This window comes from Colletotrichum lupini, chromosome 2, assembly GCF_023278565.1.
Source record: "Colletotrichum lupini chromosome 2, complete sequence".
Classification (NCBI taxonomy): domain Eukaryota; kingdom Fungi; phylum Ascomycota; class Sordariomycetes; order Glomerellales; family Glomerellaceae; genus Colletotrichum; species Colletotrichum lupini.
In genome coordinates, this window is record NC_064675.1 from 7753908 (window position 1) to 7775031 (window position 21124).

The 21124-nt window shown below is 52.5% G+C and overlaps 8 protein-coding genes across 8 annotated transcripts; 3 read left to right on the top strand and 5 right to left on the bottom strand.

Annotated features, from left to right (window-relative positions):
• Positions 1-78: 78 nt before the first annotated feature.
• CLUP02_04680 (uncharacterized protein) lies at positions 79-1636 on the bottom strand (the record flags this gene model as incomplete). The annotated part of the gene is made up of 2 exons (XM_049283691.1): positions 79-483; positions 530-1636. The coding sequence occupies 2 exons, from the start codon at positions 1634-1636 to the stop codon at positions 79-81; spliced, it is 1512 nt and encodes a 503-aa protein (XP_049140834.1).
• A 691-nt stretch (positions 1637-2327) lies between these two features.
• Positions 2328-2544, bottom strand: CLUP02_04681 (uncharacterized protein; the record flags this gene model as incomplete). Its single annotated transcript, XM_049283692.1, has 2 exons — positions 2328-2386; positions 2454-2544. 2 exons carry the CDS (start codon positions 2542-2544, stop codon positions 2328-2330), a joined length of 150 nt encoding a protein of 49 aa, XP_049140835.1.
• A 368-nt stretch (positions 2545-2912) lies between these two features.
• Positions 2913-3874, bottom strand: CLUP02_04682 (uncharacterized protein; the record flags this gene model as incomplete). Its single annotated transcript, XM_049283693.1, has 8 exons — positions 2913-2935; positions 2982-3176; positions 3241-3360; positions 3419-3494; positions 3556-3593; positions 3650-3696; positions 3753-3795; positions 3853-3874. The coding sequence occupies 8 exons, from the start codon at positions 3872-3874 to the stop codon at positions 2913-2915; spliced, it is 564 nt and encodes a 187-aa protein (XP_049140836.1).
• A 24-nt stretch (positions 3875-3898) lies between these two features.
• Positions 3899-4729, top strand: CLUP02_04683 (uncharacterized protein; the record flags this gene model as incomplete). The annotated part of the gene is made up of 1 exon (XM_049283694.1): positions 3899-4729. One exon carries the CDS (start codon positions 3899-3901, stop codon positions 4727-4729), a length of 831 nt encoding a protein of 276 aa, XP_049140837.1.
• A 220-nt stretch (positions 4730-4949) lies between these two features.
• On the bottom strand, positions 4950-7320 carry CLUP02_04684 (uncharacterized protein; the record flags this gene model as incomplete). The annotated part of the gene is made up of 11 exons (XM_049283695.1): positions 4950-5096; positions 5223-5319; positions 5396-5516; positions 5598-5718; positions 5930-6047; positions 6105-6205; positions 6376-6454; positions 6516-6643; positions 6695-6788; positions 6836-6969; positions 7054-7320. The coding sequence occupies 11 exons, from the start codon at positions 7318-7320 to the stop codon at positions 4950-4952; spliced, it is 1407 nt and encodes a 468-aa protein (XP_049140838.1).
• Positions 7321-8214: 894 nt separating this feature from the next.
• On the top strand, positions 8215-9522 carry CLUP02_04685 (cellulose-growth-specific protein; the record flags this gene model as incomplete). Its single annotated transcript, XM_049283696.1, has 1 exon — positions 8215-9522. The coding sequence occupies one exon, from the start codon at positions 8215-8217 to the stop codon at positions 9520-9522; it is 1308 nt and encodes a 435-aa protein (XP_049140839.1).
• Positions 9523-9776: 254 nt separating this feature from the next.
• Positions 9777-11674, bottom strand: CLUP02_04686 (histidine acid phosphatase; the record flags this gene model as incomplete). Its single annotated transcript, XM_049283697.1, has 4 exons — positions 9777-9901; positions 9995-10106; positions 10206-11521; positions 11578-11674. The coding sequence occupies 4 exons, from the start codon at positions 11672-11674 to the stop codon at positions 9777-9779; spliced, it is 1650 nt and encodes a 549-aa protein (XP_049140840.1).
• A 5028-nt stretch (positions 11675-16702) lies between these two features.
• On the top strand, positions 16703-20799 carry CLUP02_04687 (WD domain-containing protein; the record flags this gene model as incomplete). The annotated part of the gene is made up of 6 exons (XM_049283698.1): positions 16703-16738; positions 16829-16995; positions 17071-18163; positions 18230-18342; positions 18396-18957; positions 19024-20799. 6 exons carry the CDS (start codon positions 16703-16705, stop codon positions 20797-20799), a joined length of 3747 nt encoding a protein of 1248 aa, XP_049140841.1.
• Positions 20800-21124: the final 325 nt, after the last annotated feature.

Genomic DNA, 21124 nt, shown 5'->3' on the forward strand with positions numbered 1-21124 from the left:
GAACCACTAGCCGGGCCTTGTGAAGCCGAGGACGAGTCTCGACAGCTTGATACTAGCTCTTTACCTCAACTCAATGCTTCACTGTGCTGTTCCAATATCGGCCTGGATCTTGTTGCCTTCGATGGTATCGATACCTTCAGGGTTGTCTCTCGTATGTACCAGCGCATAGAAATCCGTGTCCAACGCCTCATCGTTCGAAAAGCCCCAGAGCTTCCTGTGTGATTCAATGTCTAGATAGTTCTGACAATTGTCGCAACTTCCGGTGTTCCACCGACTAAGCACTGACTTGGTGTCTAAGAGCTTGTCTGGCTGGCCATTCTTGCCCTTGGCCCAGGTGGAGATGACGAACGAACCCCGGATTCGAGCTCGGTTGATACCAGTTGCTGTGAGTTTAGGTCCTTTTCTGAATTCTGGACCTGGAAGAATGAAATGACCCTTGGGTCTGGGATAGTCGTAACCAAGATTGGCCGTGTCGGTGACGTCCTGAGAGCGTTAGACACCGTCATTACTGGACGTGGGTGAAACTTACATTGGAAGTCATCGGCTGCGTATCTCCGGGGGTAATGTCCTCTCGGGTGAATGGATACAGGGAAGTGTCGAGACTCAGTCCCTCTGTGCCGTCGAGGCCAGGTATGATATCCAGCTGTCTGGACTTGTTGTGAGAGTTCTGCCACTTCCAGAACATATAATCTATGTAACAATGATGGAAGAAGAAAACCGGATCGAATGCCGCCGTATCATTCTCACCCATATCGCCGTTTGCGAATGGATAAACGTCGACATTGTCCTCTGGCTTGTTGGGCACGTCGAAACCCCCAATGGCTAAATGCATGGAGTTATGAGGCTCTTCAAGGGAGACCACCACAGAATCGAAATCACGCCGCACCCTCGTTTTGTTCCAGTCCTGGGCCGAATTCGCATTCGAGAAGACAGTGTAATTGGGGGCATCGAGGCATTCTTTGAAATTTTGCGCAATTCCCGCGTTGACCTCCTCGCCCTTGTAGTTCTTGAAGATTTTGAGATTGAGCCAGCGAGTCACATTGCCGTTCAAGAGTTCAGTAGGCTTTCCAGGCGGCAGCTTGTTCACTTGGGCATTGTGATCCGAGGTTTGAGTGTTGAAGTCGGAGCTGACGAGTCCAGAATAGGGGTATCTCACTGTTTCATACCCTTTAGGCTTTGTGTAGCCATCGGGCAAGTCTTTTTTTTGGTCGTCCAGATCATGTACGCCTTCCTGTAACTTGTAGGAGAACAGGGGATTTGGAATAGACGTTCCATCTTTGAATTTGTAGTCCTTCTGAGTGAAAAGATCGGGCAGCCCCTTCTCCATTGATTCATTCGACCATTCGTTCCAGTAAGGCAGAGCAAGATTGCTGCATCCTGGGGCGCTCCGCAAAGCATTCTCTAGTCGCAAGAGATAGGCACGGTGCCATGTAGGAAACAACACATTCCCATGCTGACAGTAGATTGGTGCTGGAAGGCCATGATACCCAGCAATGGTGAAATAGGAGTTCTTGGCGTTCTTGTCGTCCTTGTCGTCTGGCTTCAGGCTGATGATATATTGGAATGCCCTGATGAGCGTGTCAAGCTCATCCTGATCGAGGGTAGCAAGATCTTTTCGAATACGAAGCGTGGACATCGTCTGTAGATTGAAATTGCTGCTATGGCAATGACGAGAGTATCGAAGTAGATGGAATAGGATTCAGAGGTAGTTTCGGGTGCGGACAAGGCGAAGAACGGAATTCCAATCTACCTTTGATCATGAGGAGGACCATTGCCGGTATTTATAGGACTTTGACGAGGGCTCAAGTATAGACTGTATCTATTTTCATCCCGTCGACTACATGTGGTCTCTCATACAGGACGTTGTATCTAGTCTGTGTCTTCACACTGACCAATTATGATACTTGATTGTCATCGGCATGCAGTCATGCCCTCCACTTTTGGCACATGGTAGATTCGCGACCACCGGAAATGTAGTCACAACTACCCAACCCCGCTGGCGTTTAGTGATTTCATGATAGAGGATAGACTATCTGCATGTCTCAAATCTAAGTAGTATCGTTGCCATGCGGGCCTTGCCACTGTGCGGGAGATGAGGCTGGCTGAAAGCTGAATACCGTTTTTGAAGGAGCTGAACCACCGAAAGCAGCCAAGGAGCAGCAGCACAGCATCGTGAGAAATAGCGGTGAGTACTGAAATTGTCTTGGCCATAATCCGTCCATTTGCACAATTGGTCGTCCACCGAATCAGTCAGAAAATGCATGTCTGATGGGACTTGTCGCCCATTACGTTGGCGATAGTAAACATCAGTCACAAGAGACTTAGGTTTAATGGTACTTGGAGTCGGCGAAGGCCATGTACATCTGGGTGAGACAAGCAGCGTCAACTGCTCAAGCTTATAGTTGAATATCCATGCAGTCGACCAAGTATGTTCGGACATGGATGTGGTGTACTCATATTTACCACGAACTCAGGTACATTGTATCGGGAGGGGAAGACATTGACCTCAGCAGACGTGGTTAGCAATCCCCAATAAGGTCGCATCTAGAGCTGATCATTGCCCCAAAGGTGGTCACAGGCAGTTGAGAGGAATTGAGAACCGAAAGTCTAGGTGCATATAACTTTCATGTAAGTCTTCGGAGAATTGCCAATCTTGAGTTGAGAAGCATAAGCTTCACTTGAATCACTTTGCTCTAGCCCTCATAAGCTGTGGGAACCCTCTTATGCCGACTTGGCACGTAACGGTTAATACGTGGACTGACTTGATAATCCGCATTCGTCACAAACGAGGCCTTGGCAGATTCACTCTGCTATTTTGTGCGGTTGGATGTCAAGCTCCATCATGATCAACGAAATAAGCTCAGTGAGAGAAGAAAGTTCCATCCTATATCATATTAGGAGATCCATGACAATCACGAGTTGATCGCATACACATCTAGGTGATCAGCAGACGACTGAGAAGCAAGTTTGCAGTTGTCAACGTTGCTCCTTTGACAAGTTGATTCTACGTGAACCGAAGTTGATGAAGTGATTGAACTGAAGGTAGACTACCGTGATACCGATAACAGTGACTGAATGACTGAGTTGAAGGAAGATTTGCTGGTCAGTCGATAAGTGGGCCGATGGAAAATAAGTATCTGCAAGTTGATTATACTGCTTGAAAACTGGTGCCGTCGCTGTTGATTTAGAAACCGAAAGCCTTGGTATGATGTCGTCAACATGAACTCAGCAGGAACCTACTAGTTGCAACTTCGGAGTAGCCGACAACACGTTGGCAGATAATTTGGATCGTCAAAAGCCTCTGAATCGCGCTGACGCAGTGCCTGCGCCTGCGGCTGTGGCTGTGGTGGTGTAGATCACCTTGGCCGGGCACAGCGTGAAAGTGAAAGCAGCGTGTGAGCAGGTACCTATTTGTCACCCATACTGGGCCTAAGTTGGAAAGAAGTGGCTGCCCAGCCGCAGGAGCCACTGCCGTTGAATGTCTGTTTTCCCGCCTGCGAGGTAGGTAGAAGTAGTAGGTGCATATGGGCGCGTACCTGCCTCTCCAGCACTCACCAGCTCCTTCCCTCTGGAAAACTCCAGGAGCAAGTGCGCTTGGGCCGCACGTGACTCTCACAGCTGTGCATTTGACCAGGTTGGGCCTACCTACGAATATCCGACAGTGAGGGCAGGTACAGATTTGCGTACCTGCCCACACTGTTAGGCTGTGCCACTGGATGGCCGTCACGCGTGTGGCTGTGAAATAGGATCACCAGGCAGACACAATACGGCAGTACCCAAGGTACGCAGCAAAGTCTTAAAAAAGCAGAGACTTCCAGTGGTAAGAATTACTGCAACTGAACCATCACAAACACGAAAACCACCGGTGCATCATAATCAACCGTTGTGTCAGAAGAAAATGGCATCCACTCCCCAACACTCCAACTTGAAGCCACTTCCCGGTGCCCCTGCAGACGAAGCTCCGCCGCCGTACGAAGAGAAACCCCGCACGAGTCCGGGACCAGCACCACCACACCGGAGAAGTCCAGGACCAAGCTCAGGACCAGCAGGACCGTCGTCGGGGCCGCAGGTGGTAGCCCGCCAGTTCCCGCCAGCCTTCAATGTCTACTCGCAGAGCTTCAGCAGGACGATGCTCCTCGGCGAGCACCAGAGCCAGCCGTTCTATGGCATGTCGATACACAGCGGGTTGAGCAGCTCGCCGCCCATTGTGCTGCACTCTGGTCCGTCGGACAGGTTCCCGCCGGTCGCGTCAGTAGAGTACCACAGCTTCAGCAGCAGAATGAGCATAACGCTGCCACCTGCGCCAACACGTACACCAGGCGGCGGGCCCATTGTCGAGCTGGACTCAAAGAGCGACTTCCCGTCATGGAGCTACATTTTCGCCATAGGCGTTGGGCCAAACTGCGAGAGACTAGAACAGTTTGAATGGAGGACAAGCTCTGGCGAAGCGATCGCTGCGCTGGATGGCCGAAGCAGGGGTTGGAAGCTCGTCAGGCTGGCTCAATCAGTGCCCCAGAATGCCGGACCAGGTGCATTCAGGGGAGGTGATGGAAAGGAAGTGGTCGCTGTCTGGACGGATGCTGGCATGAGCATGACCAAGTTGGCCAAGTTTGCGTTCATGGGCAGTGGGTTGACGGGTGAGCTGGGCGAACGGTGGGCAATTATGGCCGTCATATCTGGCTTGGCCATCTTTGAGCGACAGAGACAGCGAAGACGTAACAACCACTAATCTCTACAACCGCCAAGGCTTGAGGAGACGGAGGTAGAAGATTGATGGATGAGCTCACGCTTTGTAAGATGCCCAGGCACGCCAGGGATCTGTTTCGTTTAGTTTAGTTTTGATACCCGTAGGCTTTGACAGGCCGTTGAACCTGTAGTTATAGTAAAGATAAGATGGCTTTCAATGATTCACTGACCCAATGGAAGCTATGAGCGCAGCTGCGGCACGCTTACCGAGCGGCGTGTGATGAAAGGATGAACTGCCGTGTTTGAAGTGATGGCACCTGGCTGAGCAGCGAGCGCTTCTTTTCGCTGCGCCGCCAGGGGCTTTTCTGCGCGTGCATCATGTTGAGTGCAGCGACAACCTTGACTGTGTACTTGGACCGGCCGAGTCAGGTGGTCGCTATTTGGAGAAACCGTCGCCAGAACATTCTCAGTTCTGAATCAACTCCATAAGGCAGTGATCAACTCGGCCGAGAAAAGAAGACCACGATAGAACCAACATAGCCAAGCTTGGTGTTCGTAGATTCGATCGACTCTCCACGAAGGCATCCTGGCGTCGCATCCATCATGAGATTTTGTGCAGAGTGGACTCGGTGACTGGGTTATTCACTGCTGGAAAGAACAACGAAGAAGAAGGGATTTCCATAAGATCGGCGATGTTTGTGTGCGGTACGCAGGTACGCGCTCGTCGATCGGCTGAAAAGGGGGTGGGAAACCCTTGCTGGTTCTCAGTGTGGAACATTGGGCCTTGAACATCGAGTTACAACGGGGCTCCCAGCGGCCTGGCTGGCCCCCTGTGGAGCAAGAAAGCAAGAAAAGGAAAAAAAAGACGTGCGTGATGGTTGATGTGCGGTGTGAAGCGCTGGCGCGCTGACAGGGGTTGAGATAGATTGGAATGGGGACGATGATAGGGATGGGATGACAAGGCCGTAGCCGTGAGACCCGGGCGGTTGGCAGACGGATCACGGCACGGGGCTCCGAGCAGATCTTCTCGCTCTCGCGGCGTCAGTCAGCAAGAGAGAGAGTTATCCGTCAAAGTGGTCAAGCCGGTGGATGACGGAGACTGGAGCACTGTTTTATTAAAACTGTATTCTTGTACTTGTGACTCAGAAAGAATTAACTTTCTTCGATAACAAGGTACTTAGACGGAGACTGGAGTCCAAGGGGGGTAATAACGCCAATGCTCATGTTCTGCATTGATGGATACAGTGGCCTGCTCATCGACGTCGTCATTAGCCTCGGGCCAAAGCCGCCAAAAGCATATTGAGGTGGGCAGTGGGCACGGGAAGTCTATTGGCAAAAGCATATCACGCATACTGCTTATACTGTGTGTGAGGGGGGGCAGCGGGCATCTCCCTACTTTAAATCAATCTCGCATCGACGGAAATCCTTCGTTGCACTCGTGAAGTTCTACAACAATGCGGCTGTCCGCTGGGCAGCTGGGCCAGGAAGAGATCAAATGCAATTTCAACTCGAACTTGAACTGGCATGGCTTGCCCAGCAGAGATGCTCAGAACGGTTGTTGCCCCCGAGTTCGGGCGCGCGCCGCCACATGGCCCCTCCTGGTCCATCGTCTGTTGGGTCCTCTTCCCGTGCTCATGTCCGAGTATTGACGGGAAAAAAGAAGAAAAGAGAAGAGACGCAGGGTCAAACCAGGTCAGACTCCAGAGTTATCAGTTGGCTCCTTGGTTCTTGAGAGCCGCTGAAGCCCCGTTCAATCTCTTGATCAAGCCTGCCTGCCAGTGTCCCGCAAGAAGAGCCCAGAAAAGGGACATTCAAGGAATTGAAGCCACGAGCCTGGCCGGTCCAGCCTGCCGAGCGGTCTAGAAAGGGTGACCAGGCCTGTAATCATAATGTTTGTGCCTGTTGCCCAGCCTGCAAGCTGCAAGAACAGAGATAATGAGGAGTCAAAAGACCCAGCCTGGAGGCGCTCAGGTCAGCAGCTGGCGGCGGCAAAGTCTTTGGCAGTGACAGGGCAGGATTCTCTTCTGGGATGAAGCAGAGAGGATTGGTGGAAAAGGGGAGGGAACTGCAACTCAAGGAAGTCCACCAGGCCAGGGAAACGTCTGTGCCATGCCTTGCGCAGGGGGCAAAAGTGTTTTTTTTTTTTCACAGAACGATTTCTATCCATGATGCGTGGGCTCGAAGGCTCGAAGCGTGGCCACCCCTGAGGTTCCGCCACGACAGCCAGGACGTTGAGCCTCTTTCGGGAAGTAGCGCGTAGAGTGTTAATTGAGGCCGCGGAGGCTGCAGGGCGAATCTGGTGATAATTAAGAAAAAGGGGATGGGTCTCAGGACTTGGCTGTTTCAGGGTGGCCGCCGGGATCTGACGGGGATCTGACCGGGGGGCTCCCGGTGGTAGACGCCGGGATGGCCAATCGGTTCGGCCGGCGAAGCTCGGGAGTGGATCTTCAAGCACCGGTTGACATGGGATGGATCCTTGCTCGCGTTGTTCAAGTTGAGCTCCAGCCCTTGTCTAGTGTCCTCGTCGAGGCCATCGAGGGGGACTTGCATTGTCTCACCTTTTGGGCGCATGTCAACTGGACTGACATTTGCTTCTTCCCCAACTGACAACGACATGGCAGTTGGCCGAGCCATCTGCAAGTTGTGAACTCATCGTGCCCCATGCTTACTACCAGTATCGTGGCATGGATAGACCTATCTACGCTTATGCTAGCGCCCGGAGCAGCCCACCAACTTGAGCCTGTCCAATATGTTTGCATCACGCACACCAGCGTAAGCGCAGTCGGCACTCGCCTGTTGCTCTCAGAAAGTCTTGGATATCTTGCCCCCCTTGACTCCTTCAACCTTGAGCCTTGAGCCTTGAGCCCCTCGTGCCCCTCGTCATCCTAGACATCTGGGCCCAGGCTTCCCAGCAGCGTGGGAGATGTTGCCCAGAGTCTATTGGCTTCTTCCCCTGAGCCACATCTTCTAGATCGAAGCCCACCATTCACAATACACCAAATCCAAAGAGGACCAAGACCCCCAAAGACCACCACCCACATCCCAATGATCCCAGCCGTGCCTGTCTCCCGCATACGCGAGATCCCCCTCCCCATGTTTATCCCCACCACCTGGCCGGATATGATTGTCCTGCGTATAATTGAAACTTTGGCGGAGCGGCGGAAGTGGTCCTCTTAATCTTGACCCGATGGAGTTGAGAAAGGACGCCAACGGCGCAAGTGCCCGCGTTGGGAAAACAACCTACGATGCCCTCCCGTATATATCATCACCTCTGCCCGGTCTCTTTTGACCTAGAATTTTCCTTCCTACGATCCATAGTGTTCAGCTTCACTTGACTTGTGTGTCTATCTCATTCCTTCGTTCAACTTTTGTCATTCTTTTCACTTGACCAGGTAGTCATTCATTCTTTTCGGTCCTTGACCTCCAACAACACTCATTCCTCCCAACCGACCTCGATATTCTCACAGTCAAGCCAACCAACCCCTTTTTTGAACAACTCTCGAAAAACAAAAACTCCAAATCGCAAAAATGAAGTCCTCTATCGCCTCCCTTCTTGGATCCGCAGCCCTGGTGGCTGCCCACGGTTACGTCTCTGATGGTCTCATCGGTGGCACCAACTACACCTTCTACCAGCCCTACCAGGACCCGTACACGAGCCCGGCCCCCGAGCGTATCTCCCGTCCCATCCAGGGCAACGGCCCCGTCGAGGACCTGACCAGCATCGACCTCCAGTGCGGTGGCTACACCGCCGGTGGTGTCAAGGGCTCCTCCCCCGCCAAGCTTGTCGCCGAGGCCAAGGCTGGTGACGAGGTCACCCTCAACTGGACTCTCTGGCCCGAGTCTCACATTGGCCCTACCATCACCTACATGGCCAAGTGCGCCGGTGATGACTGCACCACCTTCACCCCCAACACCGACAAGGTCTGGTTCAAGGTCCAGGAGAGCGGCCGTGAGGGCACCTCCAACACCTGGGGTGCCACCCCCCTCATGACCGCCGGCAACTCTGGCGTCAAGTACACCATCCCCGAGTGCCTTGCCCCCGGCCAGTACCTCGTCCGCCACGAGATCATCGCCCTCCACGCCTCCTACTCCTACCCCGGCGCCCAGTTCTACCCGGGATGCCATCAGATCAAGGTCACCGGTTCCGGCAGCACCAGCCCCTCTGACCTGGTTGCCTTCCCCGGTGCCTACGCCGCCACTGATGCTGGTATCACCTACGATGCCTACAAGGCCCAGGAGTACACCATCCCCGGCCCTGCCGTCTTCTCCTGCTCCGGCTCCGGTTCCGGCTCCGGCTCCGGCGCTGCTTCCTCCGCTGCCCCCGTTGCCACTTCCGCCGCCGCTACCTCTGCCGCTGCTGCTACCTCTGCCCCCGCCACTTCTGTTGCCTCTGCTGCTACCCCCAGCCAGACTGCCACCGATGATGAGGAGGACTGCCCCGTTGAGTCTGCCTCCGCCACCGTCAGCGCCGCTGCCACCGTCCCTACTCTCGCCGCCGATGAGGAAGAGGACTGCCCTGCCGAGTCCGAGGTCCCTACCGCCACCGCCACCGCTGCCCCCGTTGCCACCCCTACTCAGACCGCTGACGACGAGGAGGACTGCCCCGCTGAGTCTGAGGCTCCCGTTGCTACCTCCACTGCCGCCGCCCCCGTCGCTACCCCTACCCAGGCTGCCTCCGACGATGAGGAGGACTGCCCTGCCGAGTCCTCTGCTCCCGTTGCCACCCCCACTCCTACCCAGGCTGCTGACGACGAGGAGGACTGCCCCGTCGAGACCCCCTCCGCGACCGCTGTCGCCAAGCGCATGAGCATTCACGACCGCCGCATCCAGGCATAAGCGATTTCCACGATTTCACTGTTTATCACGGGATCTGGTCTCGAGGGTTGAGGCGACCTAGATGGCTAAGGGGATGAGATAGCTATCCTACTCGTAGTGGGTGTTCACACTTGTGACGTCCACGAATCTGATTCGGTCCAGGACCAATCTCTTTCATGTACAAAGTCTTTCCTGTATACCGCTTTACATAAAGTATATATCTTTAACGATATAGATCGTACCATTGTCACGTTCATAATCTGTTCAAACTACTTTCAACTTGCTCCGTGACTGTAAAAGAGATCGGCTGTGCAAAAGCGGGTTCTGGAAAAAACATCCCGTCGGATGTTCCGCTCGAAGATCAGATGAACTCTGGTTCCTGAAGGCTGCTGACGAACGACTCGCTCAAGTGGTTTCAACTACATTGAAATAAGGCCCAGTTTATGAACCCTGTCGGAGTAGCCTTAGCGCCGTTGTTTCCAATAAAGATTACTATGATCGCTGCTATCACAAAGCTTGACAGGCATGATCCTTTCAATGCACTTTGAAGGTGCGAAGGCCTCGGCAAGTCTCGGATGGCCAGACTCTCGCAGATCCTTGGTTCGCTGACAACAAGATACATGGGAAAGAGAAACCGGCAATACTCTCGCTACATTCAAACTCATCGCTCCAATCCAAAAATTCGTTGATTTACACGTTCAAACACTACCGCCACTGCGCAGACTGGATTTCTCAGCCATAGACTCTTGGACTTGAGAAACGGGAGCTGTGCGTCGCTTCTTCATCATGAAGAATGCAATGGCACCAATGACAGCAACGCCGAGAGTGACCATGGCACCAATAACACCGGCAACGACATTCGACATGCCTCCGCTGCTCCCTGAGCTGGAGCTCGTAGCTTCCTCATCTTGGTAAGCCGCACAGAATGACACAAGACTAGAGCAAGCAGTGCACCATTCCTCGACGGTACTGATGGCTCTCTTCTGCATCTCTTCGACGAAGCGCGGCCATGATAGAGTGTCTTCTCCAGTACCGAAAAGGGGAAACGCCGTCAGCTCGCCAAAAGTGCCGTTGCGGAACAAGAAGCGCACACGAAGGTCGGCATCGACATTCGCGGGGAATACAGTCGTGTTATCGCTAACGAGCTCAAACGCCATCGTCGAGGCATAGTCTGGGAGACCGTAGAAGTCGTCCGAAATGGTGATGAGATCAGTAAGACCAAAGAAGGACATGAAGGTGTCGTAGCTTCCTGCGAGAAGGGAGAACTTGAGTTTTCCCTTGGAAGCAACCGTCTGGTTGAGTTGGGCAAGGATGCCAGCCGCAAGAGTCTTTGCATGAATGGTGCTGTCGGGCTTGGACGCATTGAAGTTGTAACCGAACTCAGCGCTGTCTGCCAACGTTCGCAGCTGGAAGAGCTCCTCGTCCGTCACGTTCCGGGCCAAAGACGTGCTATTGTGGATGCGTGCCACATTTACCAAGTCAAAAATGTCGTACGCGTTCTTGTATGTCATATTCTCGGGCTTGTAGTCGTACACACTCTCGAGCACATCGTAGAAGCTGCCGTAAAAGTCCTTGGTCTCCGTGACACGGGTCTGAAACTCTTCACTTGCTTCGAAGGCCTTGTAGGCCTTGGCGTTCGTAGGACATCCGTCATCCCCCTTGATCCAGATAGTGTCTGGCGAATTAGAGTTCTCTCCATGAAGGAGAACATACTGGTAGCCGTTTAGGGGGCTTGTACTTGTGCTGCCGTTGTTGAGGGTCGACGACGCAACCTGAGCGTTGAGGCCTACCAATGGAGGATAGAGGCCTTGTAGAAATGCCGTGGCCGTATTCAATAGGATGCCTTGGTCGGGAGCACTGGCGTAGATTTGCGAGGAAACGTATTTATCCTCGGAAATGTTGAGAATCCGACTAGAAGAGTCCGCCTCCAGATAGCGGCCTCGGTAGTCACTGCCAACCTCGAAACACTGCTGGGCACCGACGCTGGTCAACGACTGAGCTCCATAATGCTTCGTTGTTCCTAGATTTAGGCGTCAGCTTGTATCCGATGCTCATTTCTGCAGGCATAAGACATACGATCGCCATGACGACTGAAGACGACAACGCCGTGGACAGTCTCGGCGGCTGCGGAGCCGACGAGTGAGATCACAATAAAGGCAGCCGCAGGAAGCATCTTGCTGAGCCTTCTTGAAGTCGTTTACAGTACCAAGCCTTGGCAGAGTGCAAAGAAGCCAGCGCCGGTCTAGGAAGACAGTGGCCGGCCTCGCGAGGTTTTTATGCCCCTCGCCGAGCGGCCCAGCTATCTAAACTCGCCCGCCATCCGCCGCCAAGCAGAAAATCTCGCTGCTCTCATCGAGTTATAGCTCTGCTGAAGCGGGGGAGTCTACATCTCCTTCCAGCCCCGAGGGGCGGAGATGCTCAAAAGTCTCTTGGGCTACCGCCGCCAAGCACTTGGCATGCATCGCAACAAATCAAGCTCTGCGATAACAGCGGCTGTCGGCGGCAATTAATCATTTGGCCGGTCAGAGCCGATTTAGCGATACAAATCGACTGGTTCGCCTTTGAAATAAGCTGAAATCCAACGAATCTGCATACTTGGGAGAGAGTTTTATCTCTACTATAACACACTTTGACGAATAATTGCGACAAGTACAATCAAAAGTACATATTGTCTTTAGGCCACTCCTCTGATTCTGACCACTAGTGTGCCTATACAACCCTCGAAATACCTCCAAGGAAACAAAAAGAGTCGTCTCTACATGTGAAGTCAGAAATCTGTGAAGTCAGAGGAACTTGAGCAGCAAAAGACAGAATGAGACCAATCTGGACACTCCTTGATATTCCTCACAAAGACAAGTTTTCGTCCAAGCCTGAAAGCAGACTCCCGACTTTTTCTATTGCACTGGGACACATTATAACTGAGTCTAGTTATAGTAGGCTCCTTAGCTTTTGTTGAGACTCCATGTTGAGATCCGAGAGAGAGAGTGGAATCGAACCGCAACTCCTGTTGTTGTAGGCCAAGGGTGGGCTACTAGGCCCAAGAAGAATATAATTGAATAGTGAAACAATGGGATGTCCGAGGGCCATTGAGAAGGCTCGTTTACTCGAAATTCCAAGTTCGATATGATGTAGTTGAGTTGTTGAGAACCACACTTGCACAGGCATAATGAAGATCATACATGTGAGGTTAGCTGTATACGTGTCAACTACATTTAGTGGAAGAGAGGTGAACGCATTATCGTAACAACCGATGCCAGTTTGCACATTACCCCGAGGTACTATGGTCAATCCATTGTCTTGGTCACAGGCACGTGCAATGACCAAAGTTGTGGCTGCTGTCATGTTGCACTGATGTAGCTTGATATCCCCAGAATTCATACCAATCAGTGGCAGAGCGGTGTCAATCTGGACCACTTTCTCGGACTCCATTAACTCCATTAATAGAAAATTGTTTACGCCCGTTTCTAGTAGAGTAATTTTAAGTTGGTGCCCTCTTTACTCCAATGTTCGAGCCATGCCGAGGTAACTCCATCTTGTAGCAGGTTGTAAGTGAGCATTCTTCTCTAGGGGGATAATCGCGTCAAGTCCACAAATGACAACGGTCAAATGCAATAGTAGATACAATCTATATTTGTTATCACGAGTACTAGTAAATTTAAAGGGCAGAAAGCAAAATATGTCGAGTCGGATCATTCAGAAGTGAGTATTACTCTATCTGACCAAGGTTAAGGTTGCTGATTGACGCCCCGGTTGCTTTTCTCAAGACCACGTAGTCCATTCATAACTTGGCATTCTGTCTTGAGACAAGGGATTATCGAGTTGATATCAAAATGACTGAAACGAAGGATGAAGAAAAGTCGGCTTTTACCAATTGCTTTACTAAGGTAGGCAAAGGTCAAATTTTACTTGATCACATTCTTGTGCTGTCCATCGCCAATAGAGAAGACGCAATACCTCAAGGCAATCTGCATGTACGAATTTCAACGAGGCGTTCGACTTCCTTCGAATTGAGACAGGTAGTGAACCACCTCCTTGTCTTTCTGCTATGCATCAAATTATGGAATATCATGCCATCGTCCTAAGCAACAAGGGAATCGTGAAGTTGGGCTTCAGTGTACGAAGGTAGAATGTTTCATAGAACTTAGTCCTTGTTTGAGTGTATACAACTCTATTGCTCGTTGGAGGGGTGAGTGTGGTGCTGGTCTACGTGTCTTGTCAGATAAAGGCATGATCTAAGTGATCTCGAGGAGGTATATGCCATTATACCTCTTAGTAGGGAACATTTAGGGATACTGAAGAGCAGATGGATTCTTCCTTAGGGAGAATAAGTCTCCAGAAGTAGTAAGGTCTAGTTCCAGCTCCCTAGTGTATCATATTACGCTGATATATAGTCATCAATCATCGGCGCCCTCTTGAGATGTAATTAGAGTACTAGGTTATCCCATCGAGTGCGGAATGGCATCAGTATATTTGCCTCTGTTTTTCTCCGACGTACACCCCTTTTCAGACTTATCTGATTAGGTGTAGAGCCAAGATGTATCACTGGATCATCAAGAAAAGGTCGTGGAATAATACGTGATTCGTTACTACGCTGAAGAGAAATGTATGTACTGACGCTATTCCGCACTTGATGGGATATCCAACCACTGAAGATCACAAGAATATATCCAGGGTTCACAGAAGGGAGTACGTATACATGAACGAGTATGGAAAACGCCCGATATACAAACTATGTTGGAATGTACACCATAGGCGACTGAATGACAACTTTCAGAGCGATAAAAGAACATGGAAGTAGATAGATTGGGATCATTCCACCAGACATCCGCTACCAAGGTCTCATTATTGTGTTGCCCATTGTACATTAGGAGTTACATAGCAAGATTGAGCTGCAAAATCAAGAGAACGGGATTATAGCACCTGCGTGTCCGCCAACGTCAAGATCAAGAACTAGGCTCGAACTTGCTCAAAGCGGAATTCGAGAGCCCGACTTGAAGGCCGTAGCTGCAGATCACCTGGCCGACTACAAGCTAGGTAGACATGTCTCTGGCAGGTTTCCAGCTGCCCAGGCGTTGGGCGGTTGGATAAAGTACGACGAGAATCAGCCTATGGCGGAGGGGTGATCAGTGGCGCTCCCGCATTCGGCCAAGAAGAACAAGACTTGCAGCAGCGCAACTGGATAAAAAACATCATGACTGGATAGAAGAGGGTGCACGATGAAGGTTGTGTCAAGTTGCACAGCCTGAGCAGCCGAAGTACTTTGGGCGTTGTATCGGCTCGTCCCGACCCCCAATGACTTGATGTCTGACCTGTGCCATCCCAACAGTTGAGCTGGATAGCAGACATCCAGTCTTTCAGAATATTGAAGAACAACGTTGATTGTTAGTGTAGTTCTTTTTAGCTATACAAGTGATGGGTCAATTTGCCGTCACCTGATGTACATTGGAAATTGGATTTCATTGCGTGATTGCTGAGTCTTATCTTTGGTCGCTTGATGTCCGACGCGACGGGGGGACTCGACCGAAAAGCTGGCATTGATACGGAAAGCGAGGTTGTCGCTCGGCGAAAGATTGGGAGACATGGGTTTGTGGTGTCTGGCCGGGGTCGGAAGAGCCCCGTTGCGGCTATCGGTAAGGCTCTTCATTGGTGAATGATTTCGTCAGACCTTTTGGTTCGGAGAAGATTTCGGAGTCGGTGGATTGGCCAATGGCGTGTTGTGCTGCTGAGTGAGAGCATGGGACGGTAGGATTGAGAAAGAATTGGCAGTTGACAGGGAATGTGGGAGAGCTGAGTCGCTGACCGAACATTCGCATTCAGTCCAGGCCTGGTCAGTTCATCCGCTCTCATTCATGATTCACGCCCGTCTCCATGGATGTCGCTGGAAGTTGAAAAGGGCTTACATGATCCACGACGGGAACCATGGAAGGAGGTTTAGTCATATTTGAGAGAGGTGACAGAATTACGGAGACTGAGAGGCGAACGGCGTTACGTTGACAAAACATGGGGAAAGGCGTTAGGTTTTAATCCAAGTGCCGAAGGAGGGAGGATCCTCTCCAGTCTTCACCCATGATGATGCAGCAGTAGGTCCCATATTGAAGGTAGCAAATGGGCACGAACGGGACAGGAATGGGAACAAAGGGGGCGTTCTCGAAGGGCAACGAAGGCGCAGAGAGATGAGGTGCTTGGGGAAGCCGTGGGCTGAGAAAATGACGCCATCGCAGGCTCGCGTTAGCTCATCCCGATTGGGGAGATTGGCAGCCAGGATGGCGACATTCCAGCCGGCCTTAACCTCATCGTCGGTACTCGGGCGTCGGGGCGGCCCAGGAGTTGATGTCTGGGGATGCCTCTCTCAACCTGAGATCTCTTGAACTCTCTTGGAGTTGTCTCCTCTGAAAGTTCATCTTTACTGTACGTTTGATAGGTACTTGCTAAGCGTGCCTGGGACCCGCAGAAAAATGACGAGCTTGAATTTCAAGGTGTCGTAAGTTCATGCCTGGCATTGGGCAACAAATTCAAGAATTTCACAGAGAGCGGATAGGACGGAGACTATCCGGTTTCTAAGCACCTCAGCTCAGGATGTCAGACACAGCCTGGCCCTGGAGCCCTGAGTGTCTGTGTTGTTTACCTGTTGCTAAGAGAAGGTGAAAATTCTTCTGTTGGATCCAGATGGACTAATTCAAGGAGACCCAGCAGATGACGAGAGAGAAACTGCAAAAGACGTGGCCGAGTGAGGGCGATGAGCTAATCTGGGTCCAATGGAACGGGACTGGGCAGAATTGGCAGAATAGAGGGAAAAATTGAAGAGCAGGTGACTCTTTCGTGGATAGTCGTGGACCATTTTAGTGCCTGGTTGCGCATGTTGTTAGGTAAGCCCGACCGACGTTAGCGAGTTGTGCACCTCGAAATTTCCTCGCCCACATCACAAAATACCAAAGGTAGTCCGTACAAGTACACAAAGAGGCTCAACAGAGTCTTGGTCGATGCAACCACCACGATGAGCCTCAATCGGTAGCGATGAAGACGAAACTGGGGAAATCGTGACAGATGACAGACGGGAGAAGAATAGTTTGATTTGTGCTTCACACCAAATGTACTTCACCTAAGGTAGAGGTATTAGTGTATTGCACCTTACTACCTAAGTATGTAGGTAAGGTAAGGTACCGAGTAGTAGGAGTAGGAGTACGTACTTGGGTACTTGTGGATGTTGCTAGCACAGTTGAGGGAGGTGCATCGCGGGGTGCCAGGCTTGCCTGCCAGGTCTACAATTCGTAGATGCCCTTTTTGGCTTGTTCGCTTGTCGGCGTAAGGTAGCCTCCTGCCCTCCCAGTTGTCTCCCCCGCAATCTAATCAGTCGGCTATCGGAGGCAAGTGCAGCGAGACCCGTCCGCTGCCGCCTTCCCACCACCAGCGACAACCGTCTGCCAAAGAGGGCAGCCAATCACATTACCTCTCTAAAGGGTATAATGGGTACTCCAAAGTAGCGAGCACGTCTTAGTGGGTCTGGACCCCTGGGAACCGCTGTCGACAAGTGGAACCTCTGGGGGACCCACACACCTGCCCAGGCTCAAGTTGCTCAACCACCGCTGGTAATCCTAGCGATAACGCCATTTTCGCCCCAAAGCACTCAAACCCGCCTCTTTGGTGCTGGCTCCGTCTACGGCTTTGCCAACCAACTGCCTCTGCCCGCCTTCAGCTCAACCAGCACCAGCAACGAATCTCAAAGCCTACCGTACAGATCACTGCAATAGAGATAGAAAGGACGAGAGAAAGACAAGAGCATCAAACCTTTTATTCCACCGACGCCCCTTTCGAATCAGCCGCTATTAAGAACACACCGATCCCTTCCTACTACGAACAAACATTCGCAACCTACACTATCTACATAGTACTTCGAATATCTCTCGATCCAGCCTCGGACGAACCCAGACCGCACCCTCCCACAACCTCACACACTACTTCGATCACGACACCGACACCCTCAAAGGCGACGACGGTGCACTGCGACCACGATACTTTCCTCCCTTCCTCCCTCCTTCAACTCCGTTCGCCTCGTCTGAACCTTGTCGCACCCCTCCCCTTACTGTTCGTAGCTATCGGGCAACAAGACCTTACCCTCTCCTCTCTCCGCCGCCAAACAAATCCGTCGCAATCAGCAGGCCAACAAGGACGAGAACAGAAGAAGAAAGCATCTAGACGACTTCCACCGCTGCGCGCAGACCACAGCACCCCTCCTCCCCCGGCCGACGAATCACCAGGGGCTCAACCTGCCAAACCTGCCTCGAGTCTCAACACAAACGCCCGCGCGCGACTTCGACAAACTGCACTCGAATTGCGTGCCCTCTGTGCAAATTCCATCCGCAACGACACCCCTCAGAACCAGTCGGAATCCGTTCCTGCAGATCGTCCGGGGCATCCATCTTGGGCAGCTGCTCAGAGAACCTATACTCAGACACCCCATACTCTTTTTCCACCAAAAAAGATACACGCCAATCCTCTTCCAGTACCTGTGACGCCAGGTCTCTCTCCACAAAGTTCCTACCCGAAATCGACCTTCCCCTGGCTCGCACGCCATCGCCAGGTCCTCTCGCCTCACCAACACCCAAAACGCCCATCGGCCACGACTGTCACTCTGTCACTCCCTCCCCGTGTCACTCACTGTACCGTACGGATACACGGTCGTCCCGCCCCTCGTCGTCCTCTGACTCTACGCTCGTCGTTTGCTTTGTAGGCTGTGTTCCTCATTGTACACCTCCCCTACCGCCGCCCGCGACACCAACAAACCCAACCGAACGGCTTCCGTCTCGCCCCGGATGATTTGACACCATTCACCCCAACTGTTCTGTGCTCTGCTTCCATTGCTTGCTGAAACATATTGCGGCCATGGACCTCGCAAGCACGTCAACCGTCCCGGATCCCCGGAGCCTGAACCTAAACTTGAACATGGGCCTCGACCACAACCTCGACACCAATAACTCGTCGCCCAGTCACCGCCATGACGAGCTCGCCTCGACTTCTCCTTCCTCTGACTACTTCAAGAACACACCGACTTTCACCGCTACTGCCGACGTAAACTCCACACCACTCTCCTCCTCTACCTCCCATCACAACCACAACCACACACTTGCTCCCAACGCCGCTGCCGCCGCCAACGATGTGACTACTGTGAACCATCCATCCAGAGACAACTGCGACAGACGGAGACCTGACGAAGGAGAAGTCTCAAAGTTCCCCGCGAACATGCCTACCCAGCTCGTCGGCCAGACAGTTACCCCCTTCCTCCGAGAACACATCCCCGGCATCTACGCTCCCATCGGCAAACCCGATGTCCAAAACGAAAACAACAATTCCCTCATCCAGAAGCGAGACCCTACCAACAGCAAGTTCTGTTATCGTCACCGCCCCGACGCAAAGTGTCGTCGCGCGGCCGATGAGTCCAAGATGGTCTTGATTCAAAGTGTAAGCCCGTCTTGTGTTGATGCTCACAGGGCCTATCGACTCCGTGCTGACACGTCTGGCGCACAGGAACTCGATAAGCTGCCGTCTGCCGATCAGCAAGCCATCACACACGTGTGGTCCCTCTTCTCCGCCGCCCCCGCCAAGCACCGCGACCTCATGCTGCAGGGTATCATCACTCAATGCTGCTTCCCTCAACTATCCACCGTTTCCCGAGAAGTACACGAACAGCTCAAGATCGACTTCATGGCTGCGCTGCCGACCGAGATCTCATACAAGGTTCTCGGCTACCTCGATACTGTCTCCCTCTGCAAGGCCGCTCAAGTCAGCCGAAGGTGGCGGGACCTCGCCGACGACGACGTTGTCTGGCACCGCATGTGCGAGCAACATATTGACCGCAAGTGTACCAAGTGCGGCTTCGGCCTTCCCCTCCTGGAGCGTAAGAGGCTACGAGACTGGAACAAGCAAAAGGAACTCGCCGAAGCTAGGAGCCTGCAACAGGATGCTGCCGTACAAGAGGTCGAAGAGGTTGAAAAGACCCCGACAGCCTCGTCGCCCAACGCCAACAAGAAGCGAGAACTAGTTGTCCTCGACGACAGCCGAAAGCGTGCTTGCCTGAGCGACCCGGGCGAGCCCATGGCACCCAAAGCCGGAGCAGACAAGGAGCGAGAACGTCTCATTCGGCCGTGGAAGAGTGTCTACCGTGATCGTTTCAGGGTTGGCTTCAACTGGAAGTACGGTCGATGCCACATCAAAACCTTCAAAGGACACGACAACGGCGTGACCTGCTTGCAATTCGACGACGAGATTCTTGCCACGGGATCCTACGACGCCAAGATCAAGATTTGGAACATTGAGACGGGAGAGGAGATTCGCACTCTGAGCGGGCATACGATGGGCATCCGTACCCTCAAGTTTGTCGGCAACAAGCTCTTCAGTGGTAGCTTGGATCACACAGTCAAGGTGTGGAACTGGCAGACGGGTGACTGCATCAGCACGCTACGTGGCCACAGCGAAGGTGTCATCACGGTCGACTTTGATGGAAAGTACCTCGCATCGGGTTCCATCGACAAGTCGATTAAGATCTTCAACTTTGACAGCAAGGAAACGTTCTGCCTCCGTGGCCACGAGGACTGGGTCAACCACGTCCGCCTGGACCCTGGATCGCAGACGCTCTTCTCAGCCTCGGATGATTGCACTGTACGACTTTGGGATCTGCGGAACAAGACATGCATCAAGACCTTCGAGGGCCACATGGGTCAAGTGCAGCAGATTCTGTTGATGCCGGAAGACTTTGAGCCCGATGAAGAGGCACTCGCTGGTGATGGCGCCGATAATGTGTCAGTTCACAGCGGCAGCGGCCGGAGCACGACGCCGACGGCGTTTGCCAACGTGGCGTCGATTCTCGGCTCTTCTTTCGGCGGAGGGGATTCCGGTTCCCCACCGGAGGACGACCGGACGTCGTTTGGTTGCGCCTTCAACTCGGACCCCACCCGGCAGCTGCCGCCCCGCTATATGCTCACCGCCGGTCTCGACAACACGGTCAAGGTGTGGAACATTCACACTGGCAAATGCCTCCGCACCATGTTCGGTCACGTCGAAGGTATCTGGGGCCTCGTCGGTGATACTTTGCGTATTGTCACCGGCGCCAACGACTCCATGGTCAAGGTTTGGGAGCCCAAGAGCGGCAAGTGTGAGCGCACCTTCACTGGCCACTCTGGCCCCGTCACCTGTGTGGGCTTGACCGACAGTCGCATGGCCAGCGGAAGTGAAGACGGCGAGGTGCGCCTGTACAGCTTCGAGGCAGAAGCACCTCTCCTCGAGGAATGTGGTACTCCAGCATAATGGAGCAGCGATGGAAAGTTTTGTGTTTCTTCTTTTTTGTGTTTCCCCTCCTCCTTGTGAAAAGGATTCCATTGTTTCAGGCGGGAGTTTTGCAAAGACGATTCCCCAACGGCGATTTATGAGAGACGGGCAGTGTTGTTTGCACAACGGAGAAGCGACTCCGTTGCGGCCCATCTCATCTTTGTTCAGATTATTTAGATGTCCTCGTGGACCACAGGGACCGGGACCGGTACTAGGACGGGTGACGAAGCCCGACCATATGGGATGGCGTTTGAGGAGTCATTTTGTTTTAAAGAAACCCGATAGGAAAACCGAAAAAGGGAAT